Source organism: Amblyomma americanum, chromosome 3, assembly GCF_052857255.1.
Source record: "Amblyomma americanum isolate KBUSLIRL-KWMA chromosome 3, ASM5285725v1, whole genome shotgun sequence".
NCBI classification, from domain to species: domain Eukaryota; kingdom Metazoa; phylum Arthropoda; class Arachnida; order Ixodida; family Ixodidae; genus Amblyomma; species Amblyomma americanum.
In genome coordinates, this window is record NC_135499.1 from 58,013,688 (window position 1) to 58,041,479 (window position 27,792).

The 27,792-nt window shown below is 45.9% G+C and overlaps 1 protein-coding gene across 1 annotated transcript in view; it reads left to right on the forward strand.

Moving 5' to 3' along the window:
• The window catches only part of LOC144123746 (juvenile hormone acid O-methyltransferase-like), a 31,260-nt gene extending 4,336 nt beyond the window's left edge, over positions 1-26,924 (forward strand). Inside the window, exons 2-3 of the mRNA XM_077656511.1 lie at positions 14,043-14,190; positions 26,602-26,924. Coding sequence (XP_077512637.1) covers positions 14,043-14,190; positions 26,602-26,804 — 351 coding nt within the window. The 3' untranslated portion in view covers positions 26,805-26,924. The remainder of the gene's footprint in view (positions 1-14,042; positions 14,191-26,601) is intronic.
• Positions 26,925-27,792: the final 868 nt, after the last annotated feature.

Here is a 27,792-nt window from a genome sequence, read left to right on the forward strand (position 1 = left end):
AAGAAATCCAATAGGCTTCCGACAACGAACCGATAACTAGGCACCTTAAGTTAACCGCACCCTTCGCCACATTAAAAACAAATACTACTGGCCAAGACAGTTGTTCGTAGCCATCGCATGGTATGTTTAAACCTGCGGAGACTGCCAGGTACGAAAGACACCGTCGACCAAGCCAGCACGACCTCAAGACAATTGCACCGCCAACAAGGCCATTTCAGTACATTGTTATGGGCCTCCTCGGCTGGTGTCCAACGTCGACGTCCGGAACAAAATCGATTGTAATGGGGAGTGACTGCCTGACTCCTTACGCCAGACGAAAAGCCCTACCAAGCGGCGCAGCAGCTGAAGAAAACGCCACTGGGAAATAATAATCTTAGAGAGGGGAACAGCATTCAAGTCAGAGCTGGCGCAATCCATCCTGACGATTGTACACATGCTGGCCAAGTGAGTCGATGCGAAACACGGGACATGGGACGTCGTACTCCCCTGCTTCGCCTTTGCCCACAACATTGCTGTGCAGAATGCCACCCAGATGACGCCTTTTCGGCTCGTCCACGGCAGAGAAGCAACGAAAATTTTCGACGCCTTGCTCCCTACCGCCACCGAAGATGACAACCTCGACGTCGTCCGCATATATTGAGCCTGAAGAAGCCTGACGGCTTACCCAGCTATGGAAGCAAGGCCAAAAGATTGTGACGTTCATTACCACAACGTGCGACGACTCGACGCAGTATACAAACCAAGTGACAGAGCCTGGGTTTGGACGCCCATTCCCCGCCGAGGATTTTGTGATTATCTGTTACGGTGGTCTATCTTGGTCTCTGGAAGCTGCAGAAATTGATGGTCGCATGTTCTGCTCGATACGCAGTCACCTATCTAAGAGATCAATATTTATGCTGACTAAGGGCGGACCAACATCTTTACATTTCACTCCTCATGGGGCCCCACAGGGTGGAGTACTTAGCCCAGCGCTTGTCAATCTTGTGCTTGTCGGCCTTATCCATGTACTACCACAGTCGATGCGAGTCTCAGTCTATGCGGACGATATTTGTACCTGGGCATCAGGAGCTACGTGACCACAAGATCGATCAAGGCTTCAAAAGGCAGCAAACATTCTCACGACCTACCTCCGCCTGCAAGGCCTAGAGATTTATACTGAAAAATGTTGCCTAGTTGCCCTTACACGCAAGAGCATGTCCCATTAGCTCGTACGCATAAATGACTCAACAAAACCTTATGAATGAAGCCATCGCTCCCTTGGAGTAATCATCGATCGTAATCTAACATGGAGCCCACACGTGCTCGTAGATGAAAAGGGGACTGACATCGATCATTCACGTTCTGTCACTTCTCGGAGGGAAGTCGTGGGGAGCATCAGTGCAGTCGATGCTCCAGCTGTACACCGCATTATGCATGAGATTCCTTCGGTACAGAATTCCTGCACTGGGAAACTTGAGGGAAACGAACATACGGTGTCTACAAAGTGTTCAAGCTCAAGCTCTACGGACGTGCCAGGGACTGCCTAAATGCGCGTCTAAAGCAACTATAGTACTCATTGCTTAGGAGAGTCGAGCGACAACGTATGTAACGATCGAAGCCTTGAGAGCGCATATTCGTCACGTATTTCAGATTCCCGCACACCATCTTGCCAGTCTTCACGCTTACCGGCCGAGTAAATTTGCGAAAATTACTGATGCCCATCGCGGCTTTCTGCGAGCCCAATTTACGCCAGCCTCTAGACCGTCTTCTCCATTATGGAGTCTGTACTAACCTCGTGTGCTTCTATCCATACCGGGCATCAAAAAGAAGGCTTATTTATCGGCGACAGCTTTAAAACAGACCCGTCTAGAATATTTGCATGAGAAACACGGACACCGACTACACGTATACACCGATGACTCTGTGACACCTTCCAGTTCCTCGGGCTACGTGGTCATTCCCGTAAGGACCATAGTTAAGAAAGTGAAAACATCACACCGGACTTCATCGACTGGTGCAGAACTTACTGCTATTCCTGACGCCGTTAAGCATATCAGTGAAGAAACACCCCAACAACGATCTGTTTTCACGGATTAAAAGGCATCCCTCCAAGCCATACATTCTGTTCTTCGTCGTGAGTCCCATGAACAACTGGTCGCGGAGATCCGAGAGCTCCACCACACCGCCATCAACGAAGATCACGATAGTGTTTACCAATGGCTGCCAGGGCACAGCGGCATCCCAGGCAACCACCGCGAGAACTAGGTGCACCATTATAGCGACTGTGCATCCATCTCCATCTCAAGAGCCGACGCAGCGGGTAGGCTTAGACCACTCTCGCGGGACATCGCGCTTACCGCGTGGAATTCAGGCCAATTTTCAAATTCGCGTTTGAAAACCTTAAACCCAGATCTGAAGCTCCGGCTTCCATCCGGCCTCCCATGACGTGAAGCAACTTTGTTGTGTCGCCTGTTGCCTGCTGTAGTTTTCACCAAGCATTACCCTTTCTTAATTGGTATGGCTGATAGCCCTGCATGTGCCATCTGCGTGTGATGAGACTTGTGATGAGCCTTGCCTAAAGCGCCGAAAGGTAGTTTCTCTGCCATGCACTGGAACGTTTAGATCTGCGCCCACTGACGGAAATGAAGATTCTCGGCCACTGGCCGCGACAATCGTCGGCGATGAAGGCCTCTAAGGCACTGCTCCGCTTTTTACGAACTTCTGGCCGGCACGATAGGCTGTTACTTTACCAAACGCTGTGACGTTTAATAGTGACTTCAATTTCCTGCTACTCTGTTTTCTCCTTCATATTGCTATCTCCCCTCACTCCTTTCGCCCAGCGCAGGGTAGCAAACCGGTTATTCTTCCGGTTAACCTCCCTGCCTTTCCTCCTCCTCCTCCTCCTCCTCGTCCTGTTGCGGAATTATTTGGTGACCTAAATATATTTGGACGAAAGGTGAACTGGACTACGAAGCGTTCCTTATGGAGGGACCGCACCTCAGTGGCGCCGTGCACGCCCGGAAGCTTTGAATCTGTTGCGCATAATTCATTATAATTAAAGCTAATGGGCGCTTTGTAGTTACATATTTAGCGTTACAATTTGTATTCTTATTGTTTGTTTTACCCACTTTTATTTTTCGCTGTAAAGCATTGGGTCGGTGTTACATGAAGAGGCGGGCAACGCCCTAAAGCTTTGTAATGTTTATTTGTTCACACTCAAAGCCGCCGGCATGCGGCTTTATCACTGTGTGGCGAGAGATGCTACTAGGTTTTTCTGGAACGTTTGTAGCCGCAAACAACCGGTTCTACGTTGTTCATGATTACCGTAGACGATTGCCGCGCTTTATCTTGGAGGTTATTCGTCAGATATAAATTGCACAAGGCGCCAAACGGCGGTGATTCTATTAACAACCGCGAACACGTTCGTATGTTCCTATCGCCCCCACTTCAGCTCAGTATGCTCGTCTACTAATCCCGGCGTTTTCACCACCATGTGAGAATATGCGCAGTGAATACATGACATCACTCCGGACGTTTTTTTTTTTTTTCCGTGGCGATCTGAAACCAGACATTAGGTCTTTAAATAGCGCTACTCCTTCGTCCATCTTCTTTCGGACATACGCACGCGAAACCAGAACATCTGCGTTTTAAGTGCATCATTCTGCGGTACCAACGCCATCATGAGACGCATTCAACTGCTGGGCTGCCCGAATGTAATTAGAGGTAGCGTTGGGACGGCATCCGGAATATTTTTATAATGTACAAGTTCCTCACATACGCTCTTATATGAACTGAAATCGCACATACACATTGCTTTGGTACTTCACTTCCCTAATAGTGCAGTTGGCGCGGCCCCGATTATTAGGCATAATTGGTTTTATGGGGATTAATGTCCCAAAGCGACTCAGGCTATGAGGTACGCCATAGTAAAGGGCTCACAAGATATTGACTACTTCGAGTTCTTTAAGGTGCACTGACATAGAATATCACACCGGCATTTAGAATTTCGCCTTCGTCAAAATTCGACTGCCGCTGCCGGGATCGAGCCCGCGTCTTTCGGGTCAGTAGCAGAGCACCATAACCACTCAGCCACGGCGGCGGCTGTGTTAGGCACAATTAAAAGGGCGTTGAAAGAGCTTCCGAGGACAGCACATTAGCTCCTTCAATCACTGCGTTGTGTAATCATGAATACCTCAGCAAACAAGGCCGCCACCGTCTGGAAGACGTTGAAGCAACGAGCGATAGCTGTTTGGTTTACCAGATGAAGAAATCGAAGAACGGGCCGCTCGTCACATCTTCTCCCGGCACCGCACACATCGGCTCGCGTAGACCATACGAATAAGACTAAACGCATTTTCGCTCGGACAGGGCGACACAAATACTTGTCTGTATCTCGTCCCGTCCTTTGCGCTAAAAATATGCCTGTAAAATCCGAACACCAACTAGCCCAACAACTCACCCTGTTGACAAATACTCACCTTTGGTACTAGCTATTGAAGAGTGGAATTCGCTTCCTTCTAGCATTGTGGCTATCGTTGAAACATCATTTCAAACAGCTCTTTGGTCATACTTAGAAAATTACAATGTAGAATGATGTGCGTTTTTTTTCTTTAGTTTGCTTCAGTGTGTGCGTGTCGGCCGTAACGTTCTATGAAGTGTTAGATGCCATGTTTTGTAACTTTTGAAGGTGCGATTTTTTTGTTTTGTGGGATTTGCTACATGTGCATTTTTCAGTGCCTATTCCTAGCCATTCCCCAACCCCTCTCCTATTAATTTGTACCTGGCTTTTTGACTTGTTTGTTTCCATCTTTAGCCGTTTATATGCTGTGTTGTATATTTGTCAAGTTTTCTTTGATGAATCCCCCCCCCCCCCCCCCTATGTAATGCCCGCATTGGGCCTTTAGGGTATTGAAATAATAATAAAAAAACGGACTGTAATACCGTTTGAAACGGGGTGAATTGTCACCGTGCTCGGCTACGCGTGCACGCACGCCGCCTAGCTCCATCTATCTGAGAAATTACGATGCATGTCTACCTATTGTCGACTTCCACCCACCCAAGGTACGTCCCAAACGAAATTTGCTTCGTTCAAGGTGGGCCTAGAAGGTGGGTCAAGGTAGGCCTAGAATTCGGCTTGTGGTGCGATATGGTAACGTTTCAATTAGTAATTGAATGTATACCATGTTTACCTATTATTTTATTGTTGTTTTATTTCTATACCAAAAACCATAGGGTTTTATTTGCCAACCAAATTCGGTATACACTGCTCCCGGATGGGTGCCCGTTGTTGTCGGATTATATATAGCGGAACTCAAGTATACATGCATAGCTGTCCCGTAGCGGGACAATTTTACTGCCTGTTTTCGGATATTTTTGGAGAAAGGGATGGGAGGTCACAAACAGCTTTAATGGCCGCCATCTTGGACTCGAGAAACCAAAACTATGCCACCATTTCGTCCCCTGCCATCATGCTCACATAATTCCACCTCTATCCACCATATTGGACCGTGACGTCATCATTGGCGCGCAGCAGGTGGTTGTTTCTACACTGCTATTGTAGATAGCGCTACAAGTCCTAATGCGAGATGCGCTGTTTTCTAGTTGCAGCCACAGCTGACGCATTGATGCCGGGGTGGTAGGAGTCCTCAGGAAACGTGATGAGTAGGTCCTGCCACAGATGGCGCTGTGATGAAGGGTGGTAGCACGCCCCACGAAATCTCGAAACGTGATGATGGGCTAACGCTCTTAACATTACACTTCTACACGCAGCAGAGAAAACCCACAATCAGGCGCGAAAGAAGCGAGTCCTTCTCGGCAAGGTTTTCATGCCATACCCCCATCCGTCTCTCGCACCTGTGTATACAAGTTGAGAGATCGATATTTGTTAAATTCTTGCAAACGTCAGGCAGCTATCATTGCCGGGGCCAAAAAGCTGCGTAGCTCCGGCAAGACAGAAGCTCTGCCGCCAGAAGTGGGGCCGACAGAGGAGTGCCGAACTACCAGCGTGCGAAAAGTGACGAGAGGAGAGGGAAAGGCTCGAAAACGAGGATATTAAAATTTTCCTACAGATAACAAAGCTTCTATAAAGCGCAAATAAGAATTTCTTGCTGGAAAATATTCGTGAAGCAGTGTGCTTTAACATCGGAGGCATACCGCAAATTTATTAGAACCTTTTTCAACGCCTCTTTGAAATTTGTTTATATATCTCGACATTTCATTTGTGGCGCTCGCATTCCATGACCACAGCTGCGCCCCGCTTCTCACTAGGCGCCAAGTTGTCGAAGGTGCAAGTGAGGGTATCACAAAAGTTAGAGGCTGTGTTGATGAGGTAACGAGGAAAGGTTTGGTTTTGTTTATGTGCTTAGTGATTCAAAGCGACTTAGGCTATGAGGAACGCCGTATTGGAGGGCTCGGAGTAATTACGGCCATATAAGGTTCTTTAGCGTGCACTGACAGTGCACAGTACGCGGACCACTAACATTTCGGCACCATTGAAATGCGACCGCCGCGGTCGGGATCAAATCCGCGTTTTTCGTGGGATCGAATGCGCGCCTGGCACTCGACATTAATTGCGGGGGGGGGGGGGGGCGCTTGAAAATACTTGCAGATTGACGGTCGGCTACATGTATTCTCCTAGTCCTTTATGAAATTTATATTACATGCCGGCTGCATTTAAAATATTCATGATCAACTCGTTCATCATCTCAATGGACATTTTTAGGATTATTTGGAGGCTATTTCTCCACAAATAAGGCCTCCACCGTCTGAAAGACGTTGAAGTAACGAGTGTTAGTTGTTTGGTTTGGTAGGTGAACAAAGCGAAGAACGCGCCGCTCGTCTTGAGAAACAGAATGTAATACCCTTTGATCGGGGTGGATTACCACCATGCTCGGCGACGCGTGCACACACGCCGCCTAGTGGAACGATCGCCACTTAGCGGCATCTATCAGAGAAATTACGATGCACATCTACCCATTGTCGAGTTGCACCCCCTCAAGGTACGTCCCAATCGGAATTTGCTTGGTTTGGGAGGTCAAGGTTGGCCTAGACTTCGGCTTGAGGTGCGATATGGTAACGCTTCAATTAGTAATTACATGTACACAATGTTCACCTATTATTTATTTGCAACCTTATTTCTACAGCGCAACCCGTAGGGTTTTATTTGCCTACCAAATTCGGTATACAACTGTCCCCGGATGGGTGCCCGTTGTTATCGGAGTATATATGTATATAGCGCAACGAATGTATATATGTGTAGCGGTCTCGTAACAGGGCAGTTGTCCTACCCGTGTTAGGATATTTTTCGGTTAGGGGTGGGGGAGGGATTAGAGGGCACAACCAACTTTGTTGGCCGCCATTTTGGATTCGAGAAACCGAAAATCTTCCGCCATTTCGTCCCCTGCTGTCATACTCATAGTTCTATCTCTATCCACCATATCCTTCCGTGAAGTCATCATTGGCGCGCGGTAAGTGGTCGTTTATACAATGTTACTGTAGATGGCGCTACAAATATAAGTGCAAGATGCGCTGTTTCCTATTTGCAGTCACAGATCGCACTTTGATCTCAGGGCGACTGAACACTTCATACTTTTCTGTAAAGGACTTCACCCTACAGTGGAAATCAGCGGAGCTGATTTATCCAAGGCATTAGGGTTTAAGGACAGTGAAGGGAAAGTAGATTTCCAGCTGGTAGAAGTAACCGAGCGAATGTTATCTGATTGGTGGCTAAAATCATGAAAAAAGCAAAATTTCAGAAGTCATGGCTAGGTGGCTTGAATCACCGCCTGATGTAAAGGGTTCAGTCTTATCCATCCATCCTTCCGTCCATCCATCCATCACGACCTCACGAACTCTCGAAACGCGATGAGTAGTTGCTGCCACAGATGGCGCTGGGATCAAGGGTGGTAGCAGACCCCACGAAATCTCGAAACGTGGTGAGGAAGAGCTAACGCTCTCTAAAAAAGACCGAAAATCTTGTTTCCTCTAATGAAAAACTTCCAAGCGTATTAGGCCGTTTTCGAAACTGCTGGTTCGGTTAAGCATTGTATTTGACTGTGGGCGAGCAAGCGTCCATGGGCTTCTTCCCCAATGAGGAAGTCTTTGCAAGATACGCTGCCATTTTCTGCGCCGTGAAAGAAAACGCGTCCACTGATGGCGGTTACTGAAACGAGGCTCTAGGCATTAATTGCGGGGTTGTGCTTGAAAATACTTGCAGCTTGACGGTCGGCTACATGTATCTTGCTAGTCCTTTATGAAATTTTTGTTGCACATCGGCTGCATTTATTAATGTTCCTGGATTTCGAAGTGGTGCTTCTGCACCCCGGTTCCTACCAAGTTCGAATGATGCCGACCAAGGCGACTTAAAAACATGAAAAAAATAATCTGTGCAGTGACATCGAAATGAAGAATGCAGGTGAGGGAGCTACTTGATACGAACACCTACGTAAAGAATTGTGTTGCACCCTTCTGGGCGCCGACGCTCAGTCCAGTGGAACAAAGGAAATCACTTCAAAGACTCACATTTGGAGTCGAAGCCGTGCCGAAGAAGATCGAAGTTGAAGATCTCTTCTTCACTGATGCACGAAGAGTACGGATCTACAGAATCTTTGCATTATTTAGTAACTACTTGTGCCGTGCGACTTCACAATGCAACTGGATACCGATGTGAGTGCGGCCGCGAACTCGATTCTAACGATCCCATCCACGGTGCCATTGTGGGGCGAAGGCCTTCGAAGGAGTAAGGACGAGGTTCGAGTCGTACACAAAAGAGCCTTTTTGTTGTTGTGACCGAGGAAAGAATTGAAAAGAATTTGCACGGGCCTGCGCACTGGCTCGATCGGAGCCACAATCGCTGCAACGTGCAGCCAGAAGATTGATTGATTGAAACAACTTTCCGCCCCCGGCACGCAGGCCTGGGAAGACGGGGAGTCGTGCGCCCACGGATTAGAAGCTGGCAGCGAGCACTTGGTTTGTTGCAGCCCCTTCCGCCAGATGGGTGGTGCGTAGCTGTATGGTAGGGTCCGCATTTCGCAGCAGGGTCTCCCAGGGTTCTCTACTTATATTTTTTGCCCCACCCTTGGGCATTGTGGGCACGCCCAAAGAGTCTTGAAAGACACACGAGAGGAGTAATTGAAAGAGACGCACGTAGCAAAACCGCGTCCACCAAAGCGATGACTTTGGATTTAAAAACAGATGGGCCAGACCCCTCACCGTTTAGTAGAGTGAGTGAGTGAGTGGATAGTTAGAAGTGGAAAGGAGGAAGGCACGGGCTTGCCTACTGGTGACTCAACCACCACGCCCACTTTCAGCGTGCCGATAGAAGTAGGGAGGGAAGAGGGAGAAATGAGAGGACAGGGGATATGCGGGCCGCTGCATAGGGAGTGTCCTTAAACACAAGCCGCCCTCCTCAGACTTAGAATCAGCCGTGGAGAACAGTCACCGCCAGGTACGCCAGGAGGAGGTGGAGAGCTTTGGTGGATTGGTAACCTCGGGGAAAGAGAATGAAGATCTTGCCGCGAAGAACAGGTGAGGCCCAGAAGGCGGCAGCCTGCCGTGAAGTTGACTCTGAGCAGTGAAGGCCGGGAACTTACAGAGAAAATGCTCCAAGATCTCCTCAGGGCTACTGAAGTAGCTGTAGGCCGGATAAAGAGTCAGGCCCAGGCGGTGATGACGGCATCCAGTGTTGGCACTTCAGACACGTAGCTGCAGGAGGATGCTCCTCTCCTGGCCACTGAGGCCAGTGGTTGGGATTGGCCATGGCAGGTGTCCCCCGGCCACCCTGGGGTCCAGGTGGTCAAGGGGCAGGTGGTGGTTGGCGATGGACCTGGCCAGGTCCAGGGGACACAGCGCGCTTGAGAGAGGGGTGGTGGGGTTCTGTCCTGCCTTTTCCAGGGTATCCGCAGGTTCGTTGCCTGGAACTCCGGCGTGCCCTGGGACCGAGCAGAATTGGATGGTGGAGGGAGCCCCTCCAGGCGATGGCATCCAGTCTGGCTTCGAGCCTATTTACGATGGGTGTTCCCTAGAGGGTCTCTGGAGGTGTCGGAGGGCCGCCATGGAAACCGACCAGATAGCTGCGACACGGACTAACGAGGACACCAAAATATATACTCTCTGGTCACGTGACATTTATCTAAGCCAATTTTAAAGTACACATGCACAAATACAAGTCAAGACAATCCACTAAATCGAAACAAGAACGAATAATTCATATACAACATCTCTGTCCTCTCGCAGCCGCACGATGTCTTTTATTTTCAGAAGAAATTTTAGAACCTTCATTTCGCTCTTCTTCAGCAGTTCAGTGTGTTTTCTGCGTAAAAGTGCGTTGTATTGTTCTTTCGTTCTTTATGGCTGTGTCCTGTGCGTGCTGCGAAATGCATTCCATTCATTCAGCGCAAACCACAGTGATTGGCGTAATTGATATCTGCTCCCAGGTGCGTAACGAAGTCTTCCGTACGTTAGACCTCTGTATTTCAAAAAAAAGCTTGCTTTTTGCAATCTTCGACGCTACGGACACAACTGTGTGCATTGCTAAATTGCAGCTTTTTTTTCTATGCTAGGAGTAATTTCCAAATTGCAAATAAATTCAACACCATTCATTAGGCTGCAATTGTGTTTCTTTGTCTTAAGAAGCGAAATAAACAAAATGACGTGCTGAGAGAGCCGATTTTGACTTTGCTTCATTGGAATAGTCAGGAACTGATTTTATAAAATTATTTGCGTTACCTTCCCTAAGGAATATATTAAATTATTGCATTTTCCTCTCGGGATTATTTTCAGCACTGGTGAGACGCATGTCGTGATTTCACAACCATCATGACGCTTTTTCACAACAGTGCAGGTACTCGTACAAAAATAGCAGTTTCTATTTCATGTTTCACGAGCGATCAATTAGCATCATTTTAACCCTCACAGACTGTTTTGAAGGAACTCTTTTCTTAATGGAAGTGGTGACTAAAATAGAACTAGCCTCACAAGGGGATAAGTGCTTTGTCCATGACGACTCATCTCAAATTCTTTGTTAGGATAATTCCTGTCTAAAACGCAAAAAAGTCTGTTACGAGTTGTGTGAATATGTGCTCTCAGAAGGTAATACAGTCTGCAAACAGAGCTCTTTTATGCTATTTGCTCAAGGAGAAACTGCAAAATGCTATTCAATAGCAGCAAGACGCGCCACCTTTCTTCTCATTACTGGCGTCATCGGCTTGCATACTGATTTCAACAAGTGAACAAGGTTTAGTAACTTGCTTTTTCTTTCATTAGATTGTGTCTAGAGTTTAAAAGATAACAGATGACCATCAAGGTTAAATATATGATTAGAAAAGAAAGCAAGCATAGCAGGGGGCGGCAGACATTTCGGCCAGTGTATGGAATTAAGAAGTTTACGGAGATAAGGTTTTCTTGTCCTGACGCGGGCTAACACGGAACAAGGTTTTATTGGAGGGATATGGGAAAGTCCTTTGTACTTCAATGGGCGCAGTTAGGCTGATGACTGTGATGACCGCACTTGTTAGTTGCGAGCTGTGGACGCGTGTCGTGGGTGTTCCTCAGATACGGATACGCTCTACACCTTCACCAACTGTGAGAAAAAATTCACCCGCAGTACTTATGCTTCACTAGTTGTACGCCATTAAGGTGTACACTTACTGAGCATGGTCGCAGATTGATTGTTTGGTGTAAAACAACAGACATCTTTTTCAAATTCGTACCAACCAAAAAGTTTATCACTAAAACTGTGAACAAAATTTGTTGGTTTACTGGTCATGCCTAAACCGAGGCATGAAAGAAGTTTTCAAGGCCCATGCAGTTCAGTTCACCTCGTGTTCTGCAACCAATGGAAAACTAGTCACACCATAAGCCAAATTCGATGTAGGCATAGTACTGCTGTGTTTGCTTTACACCCACGACATGTGTGGTTAATCGCGTGTTGAGCAGAATATGCTGACATGGGTGAAATTTAGTACATGTGTACCAGGATATTGGTATTCCGTTTACGTAGGTCTGGAACATCGATACATATTACGCGTAGAAGTGCACAGAGCTTGGCGAATGGGTTTGGTTCAATCAAAATCACAAAATAACGAGGACGAACACCAGTAAGCATTAGAAGATTAAACTGCACAAATAAGACAAGGACCAGCGACAAACGAACGAAAACGACCCCAGAGGCACATACTTTCAACAGTTTATTGGTGAATACAAGCACATGATATATAAGCGCGGAACCGAGCCGCGCAACCACCTTTGTCAAATCGCACAATACTGTTATAATATATCACACATTTATCGTATTTTGTTTTCCTTGGGCAAACAAAACTCGAGAAGCAAAATAACATCATTGGGGACGGCCAAATCAAACAAGGGGGATCAGACATGTTGGTAAGAGTTTCAAGCCAAAGAAATTAGAAAACAGAGAAACAAGATTATAAAGTAACAATAAGCCGGTTTAAAAGTAAGAGAAAAAATAAAACACGAGGGGACGTTGTTGACGGATGAAAGGTAAACAACAATCAATGAAAATAAAAGGCTATAGTGAAAGCTGGTACGAAGTATGTAAACACAAGCATGACCTGATGGAAACAACAGTAATCAAGTGTTTTGGTGAAAATTAAAACCAAGCAAAAGAATGCAATTTCTTTGCCTGATAAACAGTGTACAGCCGTACATGGGACGTGAAAAATCACAAAGAAATATAAGTGGCCTCCTAAAAAAACTTTTTCTTCCTCTATAAAGTCAAATAGATGGAACTTTGACGCAGTTTATACAAGTTTTTTTAAATGTGAAAAGCTTCGACAACCTCCCTTTCGGTCTTGTCATTTGGTATGAACAAAAACTTTGTGTTATGAAAGATCGGAGTTAAAGGCAATTTTTTTGTCGTTTTCCTTGCCTTCACAACTCTTGCAATGAGGTGCCAGGTGGCCTACTGAGTTGTTTATTGCACAAGGAAAGAAAAATGTGCCCAGTGTGTGCTAATATATATATATATATATATATATATATATATATATATATATATATATATATATATATATATATATATATATATTGTAAGACTGCACACGGGCTTTAGAATCTTCAGAGGCTGGCGCTTAACGAAGAAGACGACGAGAAGCGCCGAACACTGCGAAGCTTGAGAGCCGAACGCTCGGTCGCTCGTGCGTGCTCTGGACTGAACGCGGTCTCTGATCTGTGCCTGGACGGTTCCGCTGGTTGTTCGTGAGGCTGTGCTTATTACTGTGATGTGCTTGTGCTGTGCTCTTATTACTGTGCTGTGCTGTGCTTTGCTGCTGTGTGTGCTGTGTACTTTTTACAAGATATATATATATATATATATATATATATATATATATATATATATATATATATATATATATATATATATATATATATACAAGTCTTCGTGCACTTATACAATATGTTATGTAACTTTTTGTGGAGAACTTTAATGAAATCCTGCTGCAATAAACTTGCTAGAATGCATGCCATCGGCTCGTCCTTACATCAAGCTATGCAATAAGGGTAAAAATATTTTCCTACCTATCATAGAAGTCGAGTTATAGGGTTTTGAATTTGCTACTTCACAAACGCAAAGAAAAATTTGTATTCCTGCTTTTAAAGGGACAACTTCAAAATCCTATAACTCCACTTCTGTGATAGGTAGGATAATAAATTTACCCTTATTACATAGCTCTAGGTCAAGACAAGCCGATGGCATGCATTCTAGCAAGTTCTTTGCAGCAGTATTCCTTGAAAGCTCTCCACAAAAAGTTACATACCATATTTATTAAGTGCACGAGGATTTGTTGCAGATAAAATTAAAAGACATATTTGGAATCAGCATGCAAAAATACATGTTCCCTGAAGATTTCATTATTGTGACTTTATTACCAAAATTTTTTTCTAAGACCCTCTTCCCCCCTTAACGTTCTGCTACGATTAAAAATAGACTTTGCCAAGGTGATGGTGTCCTTTTTCGTTTTCGCCACAATTTGTTTTCGTTAGTTTTATTCATCCTTGTATTTTGTCCTTTACGCAGCACTAAAGTTATTGGTTTGTGATTTCAGCTGTGGGAGAGCATGATTCCCGGGACTCAAGATATGTCCAACGCAGAAGAACGACTGGAGTACACCAGATCACTTGTAGAGGCAGCTGGTCTGAGAGTGAGAAGCTGCGAAATGGTCAACTGCTCCTGCTCCCTGCAAGAATACATGGGTAAGTTTGACCAGATTCCGTAACTAAGAAATAATAAGAAAAGGTTTACTTTGCTTCCTTAAACAACCCATTAATGTGGCGATCTGGGGTTCCGATCATGAGGGCATATCACTCTTAAACCGCTTTAGAGGATTTTTGCTGACAATAAATTATTTTCTTGCGCATATCCTATATATCCATGAACACCTCGATCAATATGTTTTCCCACACGGAATTCCAAGGCCAACTTTCTGGGGTGGACATTTTAATTGTGACACAACTGTGCAATAATATAATATACTTCAATCTGTATATAGATGGCAATATTCTAAGGTTCCTATGCGTGGAAAAATCTTGCTTTAAAGTTTGTCCTACCCTGATACACAGCAGCTGAGAATGCCATTAAAAAAAACAATGGAGTTATTTTTTGATAGCAAATAGCAGAAAACTGTAAACGTGTTGAGGAGGGATCTGCGGATATATTGATTGTATGGTGGAGTGTTGCGATATGTTAGAAAATGGAGTTCATAAGCAATTTCCTGAATAAATGCACTTGTTCAAAGTTTCTTGGCATCCGCTGCAATTTGCCGACATGCGTCACGTTACAGTGAATGTGCATACAGTCAACCGCTGTGCCACGAATATGAACAGGACGAAGAATATGCGATACCCGTCAAAACCGTGCGCTAATTGTGAGTAAAGCTCCTTAAGGCTGGATGTCGAAGCCAGGCCACTGGTTGTGCCCAGGAGCGACGTAGTCTGTCTGGCGTTTAACACATGGTTCAAACGTGAATGCAGTAACGCTCAGCAGTGGGAGGTTTTGGATTGGAAAACTTTTATTATCGGCTTGAGTTTCAAGTTTGGTTAGTTGATCTTGCTAAGTGACCGTCAGTGGTGACTGGTGACTACCTCTTCGCTCTTGTCACGGCATGCACTTGGGTTTCCAGGTCGGAAATAAGCAGCAAGGTTTCCCACGGCCTTGCGTGAATGAGCCTCTGAAGCCATACTGGCGGGAGATCTGTCGGACAGACCCAGAAGATATGCTGTACTGTGGAGTTTCCACCGCACTTGGTGCACTCCAATTTAACTCTATCCGTGTGCACATGGCTTATGACAACCGGGTTTGGGGGGGGGGGGGGAGGAGGTTTAGCTTGTAGTTGTCTCCACAGTTCCTCCTTTTCTTTGGCCAGGTTTGAAGGCAGAGGTGGGGGAAAGAGATTGCTTATATGCTAGCAGCGCCAGAGCTGGAATGAAGCTGTTAGCATTTGGTATTCGAAAGCTAATCCCGCATGCTGGGTAACTGGAGGAAAAGGTTTTCCCGTGGAGATACGTCCTGCTCCCTTGCTGCTCACCAGCCTCATCGGTGCAGAAACCACCTTAACACGCTTAGACCTACAGATGGATCCAGTGGCAGCTTAATCATCCTATGCCGTTGGCACAGTAAAAAAAGGAACAGCTGCTTTCGTTTACATATAATGCACAAGTGTGGAGGGCATTCGGTACAGCATGGCGATTTAACTGAGGAAGATTTCTATAGTGCGTTTCTCTGAACAGAAAGATCGAATTTAAGAAACAAAGTAATTGACAAAAAGAATGCAGCACCTGTAGAATTCATGCAGCTTGTGCCAGTTAATTTTTTTTCAATATTATCACTGGCTGCAACCACTTTTTTTTCCAATTTATACCCTCGCCAAGATATAGTTCCTGAAGATTAGGCAGCGACTTCCGAACGTATTGGTGAGCTGTTACATGGTAGTGTTTGGTGGAGTAATATCACAGATCTTGTGGTGATGGCGGTACACTGAGCGATCTATACGGCTGAGAAAATTAATGAAGGAAACAATTTTGCCTTATCTCCTGTGGTATTCACGCTTTAACGTAAAACGTTGATAGGAATGGACTCAAAATGAACTAGAACGTACAACTTTCAAAGGACGGCGTTTGTTATAGTTTGATAATAGAGTCAGTTTAAAATGCGCAGCAGTTGGCCACTTTCGCTCGACGAATATATTTAAGATGCTTCTGACTATTCCAGACCCAGTTTGCGGAATCAGCATAAACGCGGAATAGGTGTTGATTAGGAGAAAGCATTCAACTCAGTGGAAGCCTCAGCAGTAACACAGGCATTGCGGAATCAAGGTTTAGAAGAGCCTTACGTGAAAATAGCAACTGTACAGCTATCATATTCCTCCATGAAGACAGCAATAAAATTCCAATAGGGCAGGGCGTCAGGCAAGGAGGCATGATCTCGCCAATACTGTTCACCGCCTGTTTAGAGGAGGTATTCTAAGGCCTGAAATGGGAACAGTTGGGGATAAGAGTTACTGAAGAATATCTAAATAATATGCAATTCGCTGTTGACACTGCCTTGCTGAGCCACTCCGGAGGTGAACTGCAGATCATGATCAATGAGCCAGACAGACAGAGCGGAACGGTGGATCTAGAAATTAGCAGTCAGAAAACCAAAGTAATGTTCAAAACTCTAGCAACGAAATAGCAGTTCACAATTGGCAGCGAGGTGATAGAAGTAGTAAAGGAATACGTCCACTGAAGGCTGGCAGTGACAGCTGATCCGGATCATGAAAGAGAAGAAAACTAGAAAGATAAGAATGGGGTTGAGCGCATATAGCAGGTTCTTTCAGATCATGAATGGCTGCTTACCAATATCCCTCAAAAGAAAACTGTACAACAGCTGTATCTTACCGGCACTCACCTAAGGGGCAGAAACGTGGAGGATAACGAAAAGGGTTCAGCTTAAGATAAGGACAACGCAGCGAGCCATGGAAAGAAAAACGATAGGTGTAACATTAGGAGGCCGGAAGCGGGCAGAGTGGTTGAGGGAACAAACACGGGTTAATGATATCGTAGTCGAAATCAAGAGGAAGAAATGGGCTTGGGCAGGGCATGTAATGTGAAGGCAAGATAACCGCTGGTCCTTAAGGGTAACGGAGTGGATTCCAAGAGTACGTAAGCGTAGCAGGCGGCGTCAGAAGGTTAGGTGGTCGGATGAGATTAAGAAGTTTGCAGGCGTAGGGTGAGCTCAGCTGACAAAGGAGAGGGTTATTTGAAAAGACAAGGAACAGGCTTTTGCCCTGCAGTGGGTGTAGTCCGGCTGATGATGATGATCATGATGATGACGATGTTTATTATTGCAGGAATACTCCAACATGGACTTTGTTGCGTGACATGAGCATAAGGTTTCATAGAAGCTCCCACACTTTGAGAAAGTGACATTGATGCTGTACCGTTTTCGGTCGCCTTGCTGCAATGAGTTTTCCGTGTAACATAACGCTTATTCTCCAACTGAACTAAATTACGTAACTTTATGTTTGTTGGAAAATACAGAGAAGAGTGACGTAAAGCTTAGCCCCATGAAGACCAGATACCGGGCGCAGTTTTTTTTATCTCTGGAAGGGTTGCACGAAGTAGTGGCTGGAACTTATGCGTGCTATTGTGGATGCTGCAACCCAATAGCAGCCAAGCACAAAGTTTCTAGCGATTCACTGTTGCGGCGTAAATTTCGAATGTTGCAGTGTTCACATTAAATCATGAAGGCATCCACAATAACGGGACCATAACGAAAATAGTAACATGGAGAGTTTTTTTTTCACGCCGTATAACTCTCCTATCGAAACCTCCCACCAACCTAACGGGACCGAAAGCATACGTAAATAATTTCTGAATAACGAAACTACTTTTGTATATTTTGGCGAATAATGCACCTAATAACTTATTCTCATTAACCTATATCACCAGAAAAAATGACACTATTGAGACCATCGGGGAGTAGGGCTTCTCGACTTTACCTACTTTAAGTGCTTAGGCTGTTCTCATGGTTCGAGTCTACATAGTAGCATTTCTTTTATTTGTATCCGCTTCAAGCGCACTAAAACTTCCGCGAAGTAGAAGTTCTTGTGAATTTCCACATGCCGTGTGAGCTCCATGCGGCGAGACAGCCATATATACAAAAACCAGTGCCCGTCCCTAGTACTGCTTTCATGTAGCTACACAAAGGGAAGGTGAACGAGCCATTCGCGAGGTATGCCTTTTATAAATCAGTGGTGGTCAGGATGAGCGGTCTGCCTCTGTTTAAACATTTTGTCACGCAGTAAATGATGCCTTCACGTCATCAGCAGTTCGAGGCTATGTTAAGGACGTCCTGGCTGGAAGCAGCTTTACGTTTCGGGAGGCATCGTTTTTAGTTTAGCAGATGCGCTGTGCAACGTCGCTTATGTGCGCGGAGAAAAGGTGGTACCGTTATTACTGTCACGTTCACGACATGCTCAAGGTGCGTTCTGAGAGCGTGGGTGAGTTATAGGAAGGTAACCGAAGAAAAACTAGCTCATTTGACGCCCTAAAACTTCCTAGGTAATTCGAAGTAGCATTGCGGCACTAAGCGTGCTCTCTATCTCATTGCAAAGAAGCGCTGCGGGAGCGCGTACTTTCTAATCAGACATGATACACTCCATACCCTGCGGGGTATGTTGCTTTGAAAATCTAGCCTATAAGTCCGTACGACAGACTACACCTGGGCGAGCTCTTTTTATAAAAAAAACTTACAGGTAAAAAAAAATCCCAAGAGGGCGCTCCTTATGCGACACGTCGCTCTACCTTCCTACCTCCTGCTAACTGGTACTTTACGAAGAAGTATCAAACAAGGCATTAATTTTACATTTTTCCTCAGGAACATTACCGACGCTTTTTATCGCAAAAGGTGGCTGTATAGCTGAGAAAGCCGAAAATGAAAGTTCTGAAACACTTCCCGATTCAAAGCGCATGGTAAAATGAACTGCCGCGAAATGGTTTTTATGACGTCTTTGCGATCCGACCATTCAGAGGCGCTATTTCTAAAAACCAGAAGCCCGGCCAGAAGCCGAAAACTGCAGGCCAAAGATCACTGGTCACGGCAGCAAAATACAAGGGAGCTGAATACAACTGAATGCCGCACCGATCTCCACTGTTTAGATGGCGCTCTCCGGATCATCGCGTGTGTCTGTGTCTCGTGGCAAGCGCCATGGCTGAAAGAAACTATGTGAACTTATCGAGGGCAGCCGTATAACGCAGATGAGAAACTTCTAATTGTCGTGGTAAGCCGCATCGCGAAGCAACAAGGACGAAAGAGAGGCACGAGATCACAGCGCAAGCGCTGATCGTGCTCACGTATGTATACGAAGACGAGGATAACGCGGGCGTGTAGCCTTCGGTGCGTTGTGTGCTGTCCTGAATGTGTACTATTGGGGACAAAAGTTTGCTGGATGCGAGTCCTTGGAAAAACGTTTATTGTAGCCCCACCTCGCTTTTAAACGCCTCGCTTTTAAAGGTATAAATGTTCCTTCCTCTGCTAACAATATTAGGAGACTGGGTAGCGAGGTGAAGCTACAATGAACGTTCTTCCAAGAGTTTGCGTCCCGCAAACTTTTGTGCCCGGTAGTGCACGTTAAGTTTCGAGGTATCGTCAAAAGCATTCGAGCAGCCCTCGCTCTCTTACGTATTCATTCAACACTACATCTGAGTGAAAAAACTGCACAATTAATACTCATCAACCGATGCGCCGTGCTGTCGATTATCGCGTGTTTGCTGACTAGTTATGCTGTAAGTACGATCGCAGACAACCCTTGTGGTTGACTCTAATGTGGGCATTGTGATTTCCATGTTAATGAATTGCTTCCTACTGGCTGTAAGCAGGAACGAATCAGGTTGTGTCCCGCCCAACTGTAGTCTGGCGCCGCCTGCCGGCTATATATCTGTCTGCAGGGGATGCACGTATAATGTTGATGAACACGCATCAGGTGGTTGAACGTTTTTCTCGCGGAAAACTGTCGCGCGTGCCGTGGCCCCGCGTACTGTGCGCATAATGGATAACGCTGGAAGACTATTTTCTTTAATGAGCAAAATGAGAGGCGATGGTGCATTAACGTCGCACGTCTAAGATACTTCCCAGCACATCTAAAAGCGTATTCTCCTTTCCACTCCGCAGAAAACACGGGGGGCAACGCGGTCGCATAGCACTTCACACGTTGCCGACGTGCATGCATGCGCGCGTCGGCATGAACTCCTAATAAAAAAAAAGGAAAAAAAACATTTTGCACTTTCATTACACCCTCAGCCGGCACAAAGTAGCCGATTCGTGTGTTCAAGTGAGAACAAAGCCGTTTCCTCAGCCTCGTCGAAAGCACCCACAGTGTGAATGCTGTTCTTGACAGCTTGCGGTCCTGAACTTGCCGCTTACAACGGCTACACGCAGCCCGAGTGCACACAATGCGAGGAGTAAGCTTCAGCGCTCGTGTGGGCAACTAACCTTCCTCTCCCTCCTCTGGTTTGCGCTCTTTTAATTACTTAACCCTTCGCACTGTTGGCAATGCTCACCGCGCTGCTTCGTATTTCGACGACAATTGCCGAACGAGACGGCAAAATGGCGTTCGTTCATGAATGCATCAGTCGTCGCCGATGCACGAATCTTGAAAATGAAATGAAATTGAAAACTGGTTTTGGAGAAAAGCAAATTGAACATTAATTGTCCCACATATGTCGGTGGACATCGGAAGCGCGCCGTAAGGAACGAGGGGTAGGTGGGAGTGAAGGAAGAAAGAGAGAAAGGGGTGCCGTAATGGAGGCCTCCAAAATAATTTCGACCACCTGAGGATCTTCAACGTTCTCTGACATAACTCTGCACACGGGCGCTTCTTCCATTTCACCTCCATCGAAACGCGGCCGCCGCGGTCTGGTTCGAACCTGGGTACTCCGGATCAGTAGACCATTCTTGGCGGCACCACGTGTATTTCGCTTTGCGAAGTTTTCTTGCTGAATAAAGCATTGTTTTCGGCAAAAGTGACACATCCAGAAATTTTGGATGATTGCATGTTTTCAACGGGAAGATGTTTATTAACGCAGTTTTTCCCATATTCTAGGACTGAACCATAACAATTAGTAAATTCGCAGATCTTCCCTCGGGATGCTTATGGTTTTTTGCTGGTAATTGTCGTAAACGAACCTAAGTGGTTTTATATGGCAGCATGAACTGATCGGGCCGAGCGCAGGACAAACTTTGAAAGCAAGATATTGCCACGCATCGGAAAGTTCTACCTATTGCCTTAAACATGTTCATAACAATGTTATGCATTATTTCACAGCTGCCTCACAAGAAAGCTGGACTTCGTATCGAATTATTGGTTCCAGTAGCGCACAGAGGCAAAGTGGGGTAGAAGTAGGTAGGCACAACGAAGAATCCGAAATGCGCGTAATTTAGTAAGATAATGTCTGTAGTATTATTGTTTATTTATTTGGGGCGCTAAATTTGACCACGGCATAAAACGTTATGTCATTAACGAACGTTAATACGTTAAGACGTTACAGAAAGGCATGAAGTCCGGTTATGTATAAAAAGGCACAATCTTAGGGCGTAAATGTTTTTTGTTATCCACAAGTAGAAATCGGAGTCATTGTTTGAAGACAGGCCTGCCTCGTGAAGAACGTGAGCGCGCACCAGCGAAGTTCCTGGGCATGGCCACAATAGGTGGTGGATAGTGGTATCAGAAGCGGGTGTTTAGCAGTGAGGGCATCTTTCCGGCGCAGGAATCTTCTCACTTTGCCAATGGTGCTGAACTGCGGGCGTAAGGTCCACTCCAACGCGTATCCGCCTCAGAGAGACCTCCTCCATCCCGTGATTGGTTGGGAGGAAGGGGGTGGGTACACGGGGGAATAAGAGCACGTGTACCCCGCCTGAGGGAGGCTGAAGATGTTAAATGTGTCTGAAGTGGATCTGGTGGCAAAGAGACAGGGGGAGTTTATGGAACGTCCGTTAAACTAGATATCATGTCAGATGCGATGCTATCGACATCTGTGCGTGCTTGAACCCAGTGTATGAGTATAGGGACCAGGCAACACTTGCAAGCAGCATGTATGGCCTGGGAAACCCGAAGGGTACCACGGACTTTCTTTAGGTGCTTCAGAGATTCTTGGGAATGAGTAAATAGGTGCACCTGGTTATAAGGAGGGTTGCCAGGTAAAGCTGCTATTCTGTCCAATCTACCTGAACTACCCTTCAGGTTCCGATTGAATAACCACCGATCACATGCCAACACCCTTCCTAATCTTCCGCTCTAAAAAAAATGTCGCGACTCCCGGCCACTGATTTGATAACATTACAGCCACAATACTTGAATCTGGCTTAAAATCTCACCATGGCAGAGAAGTTTGAGAATCCCTCTTAATTTTCAAATTCAGAGCACTTACCTTTGGTTTGAATGAAAACGCTGGGAAAATATCTTTCCTCTCAAAGTAGCGAGTAATGAAAAACGTGCTGATGATTGTCTTTTGTTTTACCTGATTTTCTGTGCTATCCAGGCAGTACTGATTAGCATGTTTGTACAAGCTTGTTTTCCTCCTTTGCTTGTTTTTTTTTCGAAGGTGCAGGACTCGAGCCCAAAACGCGTCAATTAGTAGAATGCCTGTGTACTGTTTCATCTATGCCATGTGTACGTTTTTGTTTTTAATCTTATTGTTTATGAGCTGACGAAGTGAGTGGCCGCGTGTTTCTGTGCCATGCTTTCAACGCCGCGATGCGTGTCATTGATTATTGCTTTCTGCATGCCCCAGCGTAAAAATTTTTTAATGCTATTTTTGCTTGCGAGGAGCACGTGTCCACTCCGAAAGACTGTAAGCCTTGTCACTGTGCGTCACTTACGACGTCATGCGCATTCTATTACAGTGTCATCAGATATTAGTGGCTGATCACATGTCTTTTCGTAGAACAGGTATTTAAGGACCAAGCACAGATGTTTTGTGCATTACCTGACGAAAGCACGGGCCCGGCCGCAACGTCGTAACTAAGAAGTCTCTGTTTCCCTTCGTGTATATATATATATATATATATATATATATATATATATATATATATATATATATATATATATATATATATATATATATATATATATATATATATATATATATATATATATATATGCGTTTTTTTCCTCTTAGCTGCGGCTGACAAAGTACACAACCGCTAGACCCCACCCCGTGGTCGCATGCGCTACCGAGAGCACGCCGACAACTGTGGGCCTTGCGCAGCGAGAACCAAGGAACGACACTCTGGCTGACACAAACAGGCATTTATTGCTACAACAGCAAAAACACGAGCTGGCAACAAAATATGCCAAGGAATCGTGGTCGTCCTACACAACTGCAGGGTTACGAGAGAACGTTCGTCTACGCTCGGGCAAGGGGCAATTTCGAAGCCGGGCGGGACGAGATGCGGAGCACCTTCTCCCCGCCACTTCCTCGTCCCTCTGGCTAAGAGCTGAGCGCGCAGCCGTGCAGTCCGTACGCGGCGATGTTCCCCGGCCGAATAGAGTCTCGTCTCCACCGCGCACGCTCACAGCAATCACGCCGTCCGTGGCGCCAGTGCAGCTGCGACTCCGGCGCCATCCCTTGTTAGTCAAGGTAACTAACAAGGGACGCATAGGGGAAGCAAACCGAAGGTGACAGCGGGGTAGGTCCCCACAAGGACTCGTGCTAGGCGGAGAACTGAGGACGATGCTGAGCTGCTATTTCTAAAACCATGACAGTTAGTGCACCGAATATTATACTTAGATTTAAATTATTTATCACGGGAACAGAATAATTTTAAAGAAGCCTATCAATTTCGCCTAAAATGGATATAACGTTGAACTACTCGTATTGCAACGGTCACCTTCCGTGTATACCGGTACGACTGTAGCTGTTTTCAGTTCGTCTGTGTAGGTTTCGCGTAATAATCAATGCCAAAAAGATGTAAAAGATGAGTGCCTATATATATCAGCGCTATCTTTAATTAATCTAACGGACGTTTTATCAAGACAAGGCACTTTGCTTTTAGTGTGTTCACTGCTGAAATAACTTCATGTCACTGAATGTCATGCATCACAAAATTATGGACGGAATACGCGAACTCTTAAGCGTTGGGAGCGTGTGGATGCTTCGCTGCTAGTTGTGGTCTTACATTAATGAATGAGTTATTAAAAGCATGAACAGTTTGCTCACCCACGTCTGGGGGCAACATCCGCTGGTTTGAACCAAGTCCAAGCGCTTCATTCACAATCGTCCACGTCTTTCGGGCATTTCCGCTTGCGTTCTGAATAAGTCACGAATAGTATCCTTTTTTTTACTCACTAGGCTGTTTTACGAACACATATTATTCTTATGATCCTTCCTTTTTTATGACAAGTTTCATGATATCGATTTGACGAGTCATCCTTGGGAAAACAGGGAAATATGATCTATTTGCAAAGTGCTAAGTGAGCTCCTAGAAACCGCCGTCTGAACACAAGAGATAAAATTGCTGTTATAGTCATAGTCATTGCGAGAATTGATGAGCTTTATTTTTCTACGCAATCCCATTCTTGGCTAACTTCGAGAAGCATCAATCAGTCCAAGTTTAAGGTCTTCACTTGTCAAATCCTGTTCGCATAAGGTTGAGGTAAGATTTGTTGCTCGAGTCGGTTGTCTTCGATCTGTTGGTTTTCCGCATGCTCTTCGTCGGGCTGTTGCTGAGTCCATGTGGAAGATTTCGCCCGAGATCAGACCATCCAGTGATGAATACACGCGAGAAGCGGGAGATCGAGGTGATGCCTTATGTTTACGATGTCCCGCACGGCCTGACTAGGGTTGGAGGAAGATTATGTATGTGTTATTTTTTCTGTGCCCTGTAAGGTGTCCTCTCTATGGAAACTAAACAAGAGGCATAAACAATAACAGGTTGAATGTGGCACTAACCGCCGAAATAAGCTGCGCCTTTCAGAAGGAACGTAATCTATCCGATTCTACTCAGCTGTCGCAAGTTGCATGTCGGCCAGACGGGCCGCTGCTGTAGCAGACGGTTCCTTAAGCAGTCCAATATCTAAACGCAACGTTTGGACAGCACCATCCTAAGTATTGTGCGGGGTGCAGGGATGACAGTGAAGATGGCAGGCAGCTCTTCGATTGAACAAAGATTATCGGGGATGCGAGGGGAAAAATGGAATGCAAAATTCTTGAAGCCTTCAAGATGGCAAGATTTGGCCCTGAAAATGTGTAAATGAGTCTTCCTCCAATTTTACAGGAAGGAACTGGAATTGCTAGGCATGACAAACTGGTTGCGCTTTTGAGGCAGTCTGTTAGGTGTGCATGCGCACTGTTCTTGCAGAAGGAAGAAGGCGCTGGCGCAATAAACACGTTGTTAGTGTGCGCTCGTCTTGAATGCTTCTCTTTGTGTGTCCCATCTTTTGCGCAGTTTTTAGCTTTATAAGTTCACGCAGTGAAACAAACCGTTTCAGGCACATCAATTGAAACGTGTCAGAAATAGAAACAGCGAATTTACCTTTCTTTATATCCTGTAGACAGTAAACGTTCAATCTGAAATGAAACAAAAATGTAGCAGGTGCGACCACTCCTCTACAGTGCAACTACGTTGCTCCCCAGCAGCTGCTTTTCAGTGGTGACTCAATGGATGCCTGAGAGGCGCACGCACTGCGCGCCTAGCGCCCAGTGTCACCCTGCGTGAGGATTCGGAAAGAGAAAAGCGTCCATGTGCATCACGCAAGCTGCCCTTCGGGCTCGCGCTGTCGCACTTGATTCGCGAATTTCACGCGAAGAAGAGCATCTGCGGCCGCTGCAGTCAACTCAAAGTCGTCCCGCCGAAGTCAACACGTCCTTCAATCGATGCACGCCGCCGTGCCGGCTCCAATGCGCGCGCTCCGGGCATAACGCGGGCGCAGGCATCTGACTGATGCAGATTTGGGCGCCGCGCTAGCGCTTGCTGGCGTCTCCTGCCGCGCGCATGCGCAGACCTGCTTCGGCGTACACGCGGGCGCGTAAACACACGTTGCGTACGCCTAGGAAGTGCCTATGGAGTCGGGGCTGCGGCTGCGTGCACCGCGTTGCGACCCAGGAGGAGGTACGCTGAACCGAAAACACACGGAGCAAACGTTACCGAAACGTTATTGACTCCAGTCTAATATTTTGAGATACGAATTGTAAACATTTGGATCAAATCGTATATTGAATAATTTCATATACAGCTGAATTTACGAAACTGTCGAATATTTGCACACCCCTAGTTGTTTCGAATGGTTTCAGGTCACCTATAGCGATGAATATCCGTTTATATTCTATTCTTAAACGCACGTGGGCGTTCAAACTACTGCAACTGGATTAGCGGCGTTCTCAGCGGCAGAAATGATATTGATCTCATCAGATCTTGCAAACTGCTCGTCACAGAGTACGCATATACTAGAGAATTGCTGAGGACACAGTGTACTTTAGACTTTTTTTTCGTGAAACCTGGAGACAAAGACGGTTTTTTTTATATAAACTCGAGACAACGACCGCCGAAGTTAATGTGTAACCACGTGCATTGAAGAGGGTTGAGCTGTCGTGAACCTGAAGCTTGTTCTAATTATGTTCTGTTCGCAGGAGTAATGACCGCTTTGATGCCGGGAAGCAAGTCGCTGACTCCTGAAGAGAGGCTGCAGCTGTCGCAGGATGCTGAAGAAGAAATGTACAAGTGGCTTCGAGGGCGCGAAAACCCCGTTTTAGCTAAGAACTTTGTCGTACATGCCGTAAAGACAAAAAACGGGGTTGTTCTAGGATATAAAGAAACGTCATCAGTAGCATAGACATTATGTTAAAAGGGGACTCTCCGTATGTCAAATCTGCTTACAATCGAATGTTTTTACATTGTTCTAAAGGTACAGGTACAATGGTATAGGAACAGCAAATCTGAAACGCTCCGCGATGTTTCCACACACAAGGCACAAGGCCTATGGTACAGGGAGTGAAAAGAGATTTCAAACTACTTTAGTGTCCATAGAGCGGGTGCAAATGGCCTAAAAAGACCTGAACGTGGACACAAAATGCCTTTTTTTTTCTGGTCGAATAAAAATAATTTTACGGTGGTATTCCTTCTGTAGCGGCCCACGCGGCCGGCACTAGCGCAATGCCGAAGAGGCTGAAGTTTCTCCAGCACGCGCTGGGGAGAACGCTCGGGACCTTGGCCAGGGTCGGACGCTACCACCGCCGCTCAGCTGCGCTCCCTGCTCTTCGACAGCCCTCAATAAATGTGGCCGCTGTCGCCTTCCTGGACGACCTCCACATTGTGGTGACCCGGACGCTTAATTTCATCAACTTTATTTCTAACAGCCGGCAAGATGCTAGTTTGCTACTTCCTAAAACACGCTGTCTCCTCAGGTCATGACGTGTTCTTTCCCTTTCGGAGAAGCTTCTTCATCAATAAAAGCTAGGAATAGGACCTACTTATGCACACTAAATTCTATATTACTTGCGAGAGATCTAACGACAGATTATTTCAGTAGAGCAATTTGGGCATTTGGTGGTTCCAACTCTCTGTTTGAGAAGATCCCTGTTGAAAAAAACTCTGTTGAAAAAACTCCCTGTGGAGAATGGGGGAAAGTAAAAAAAATGGGACGCTGATGCACTTCTAGGCCCCTCCTTTGACTGCTATTCGTACCAGTTTATTCAATGCCAGCGATATTGAGGCCCGCAAACAAGAATCTTTAAGATGGACCTGACGGGATGCGCGGCTCGGTGTACAGTACATACAAGGCCGCATGCGGTCAACATACATTCAGGCACCAACAGTAGCAC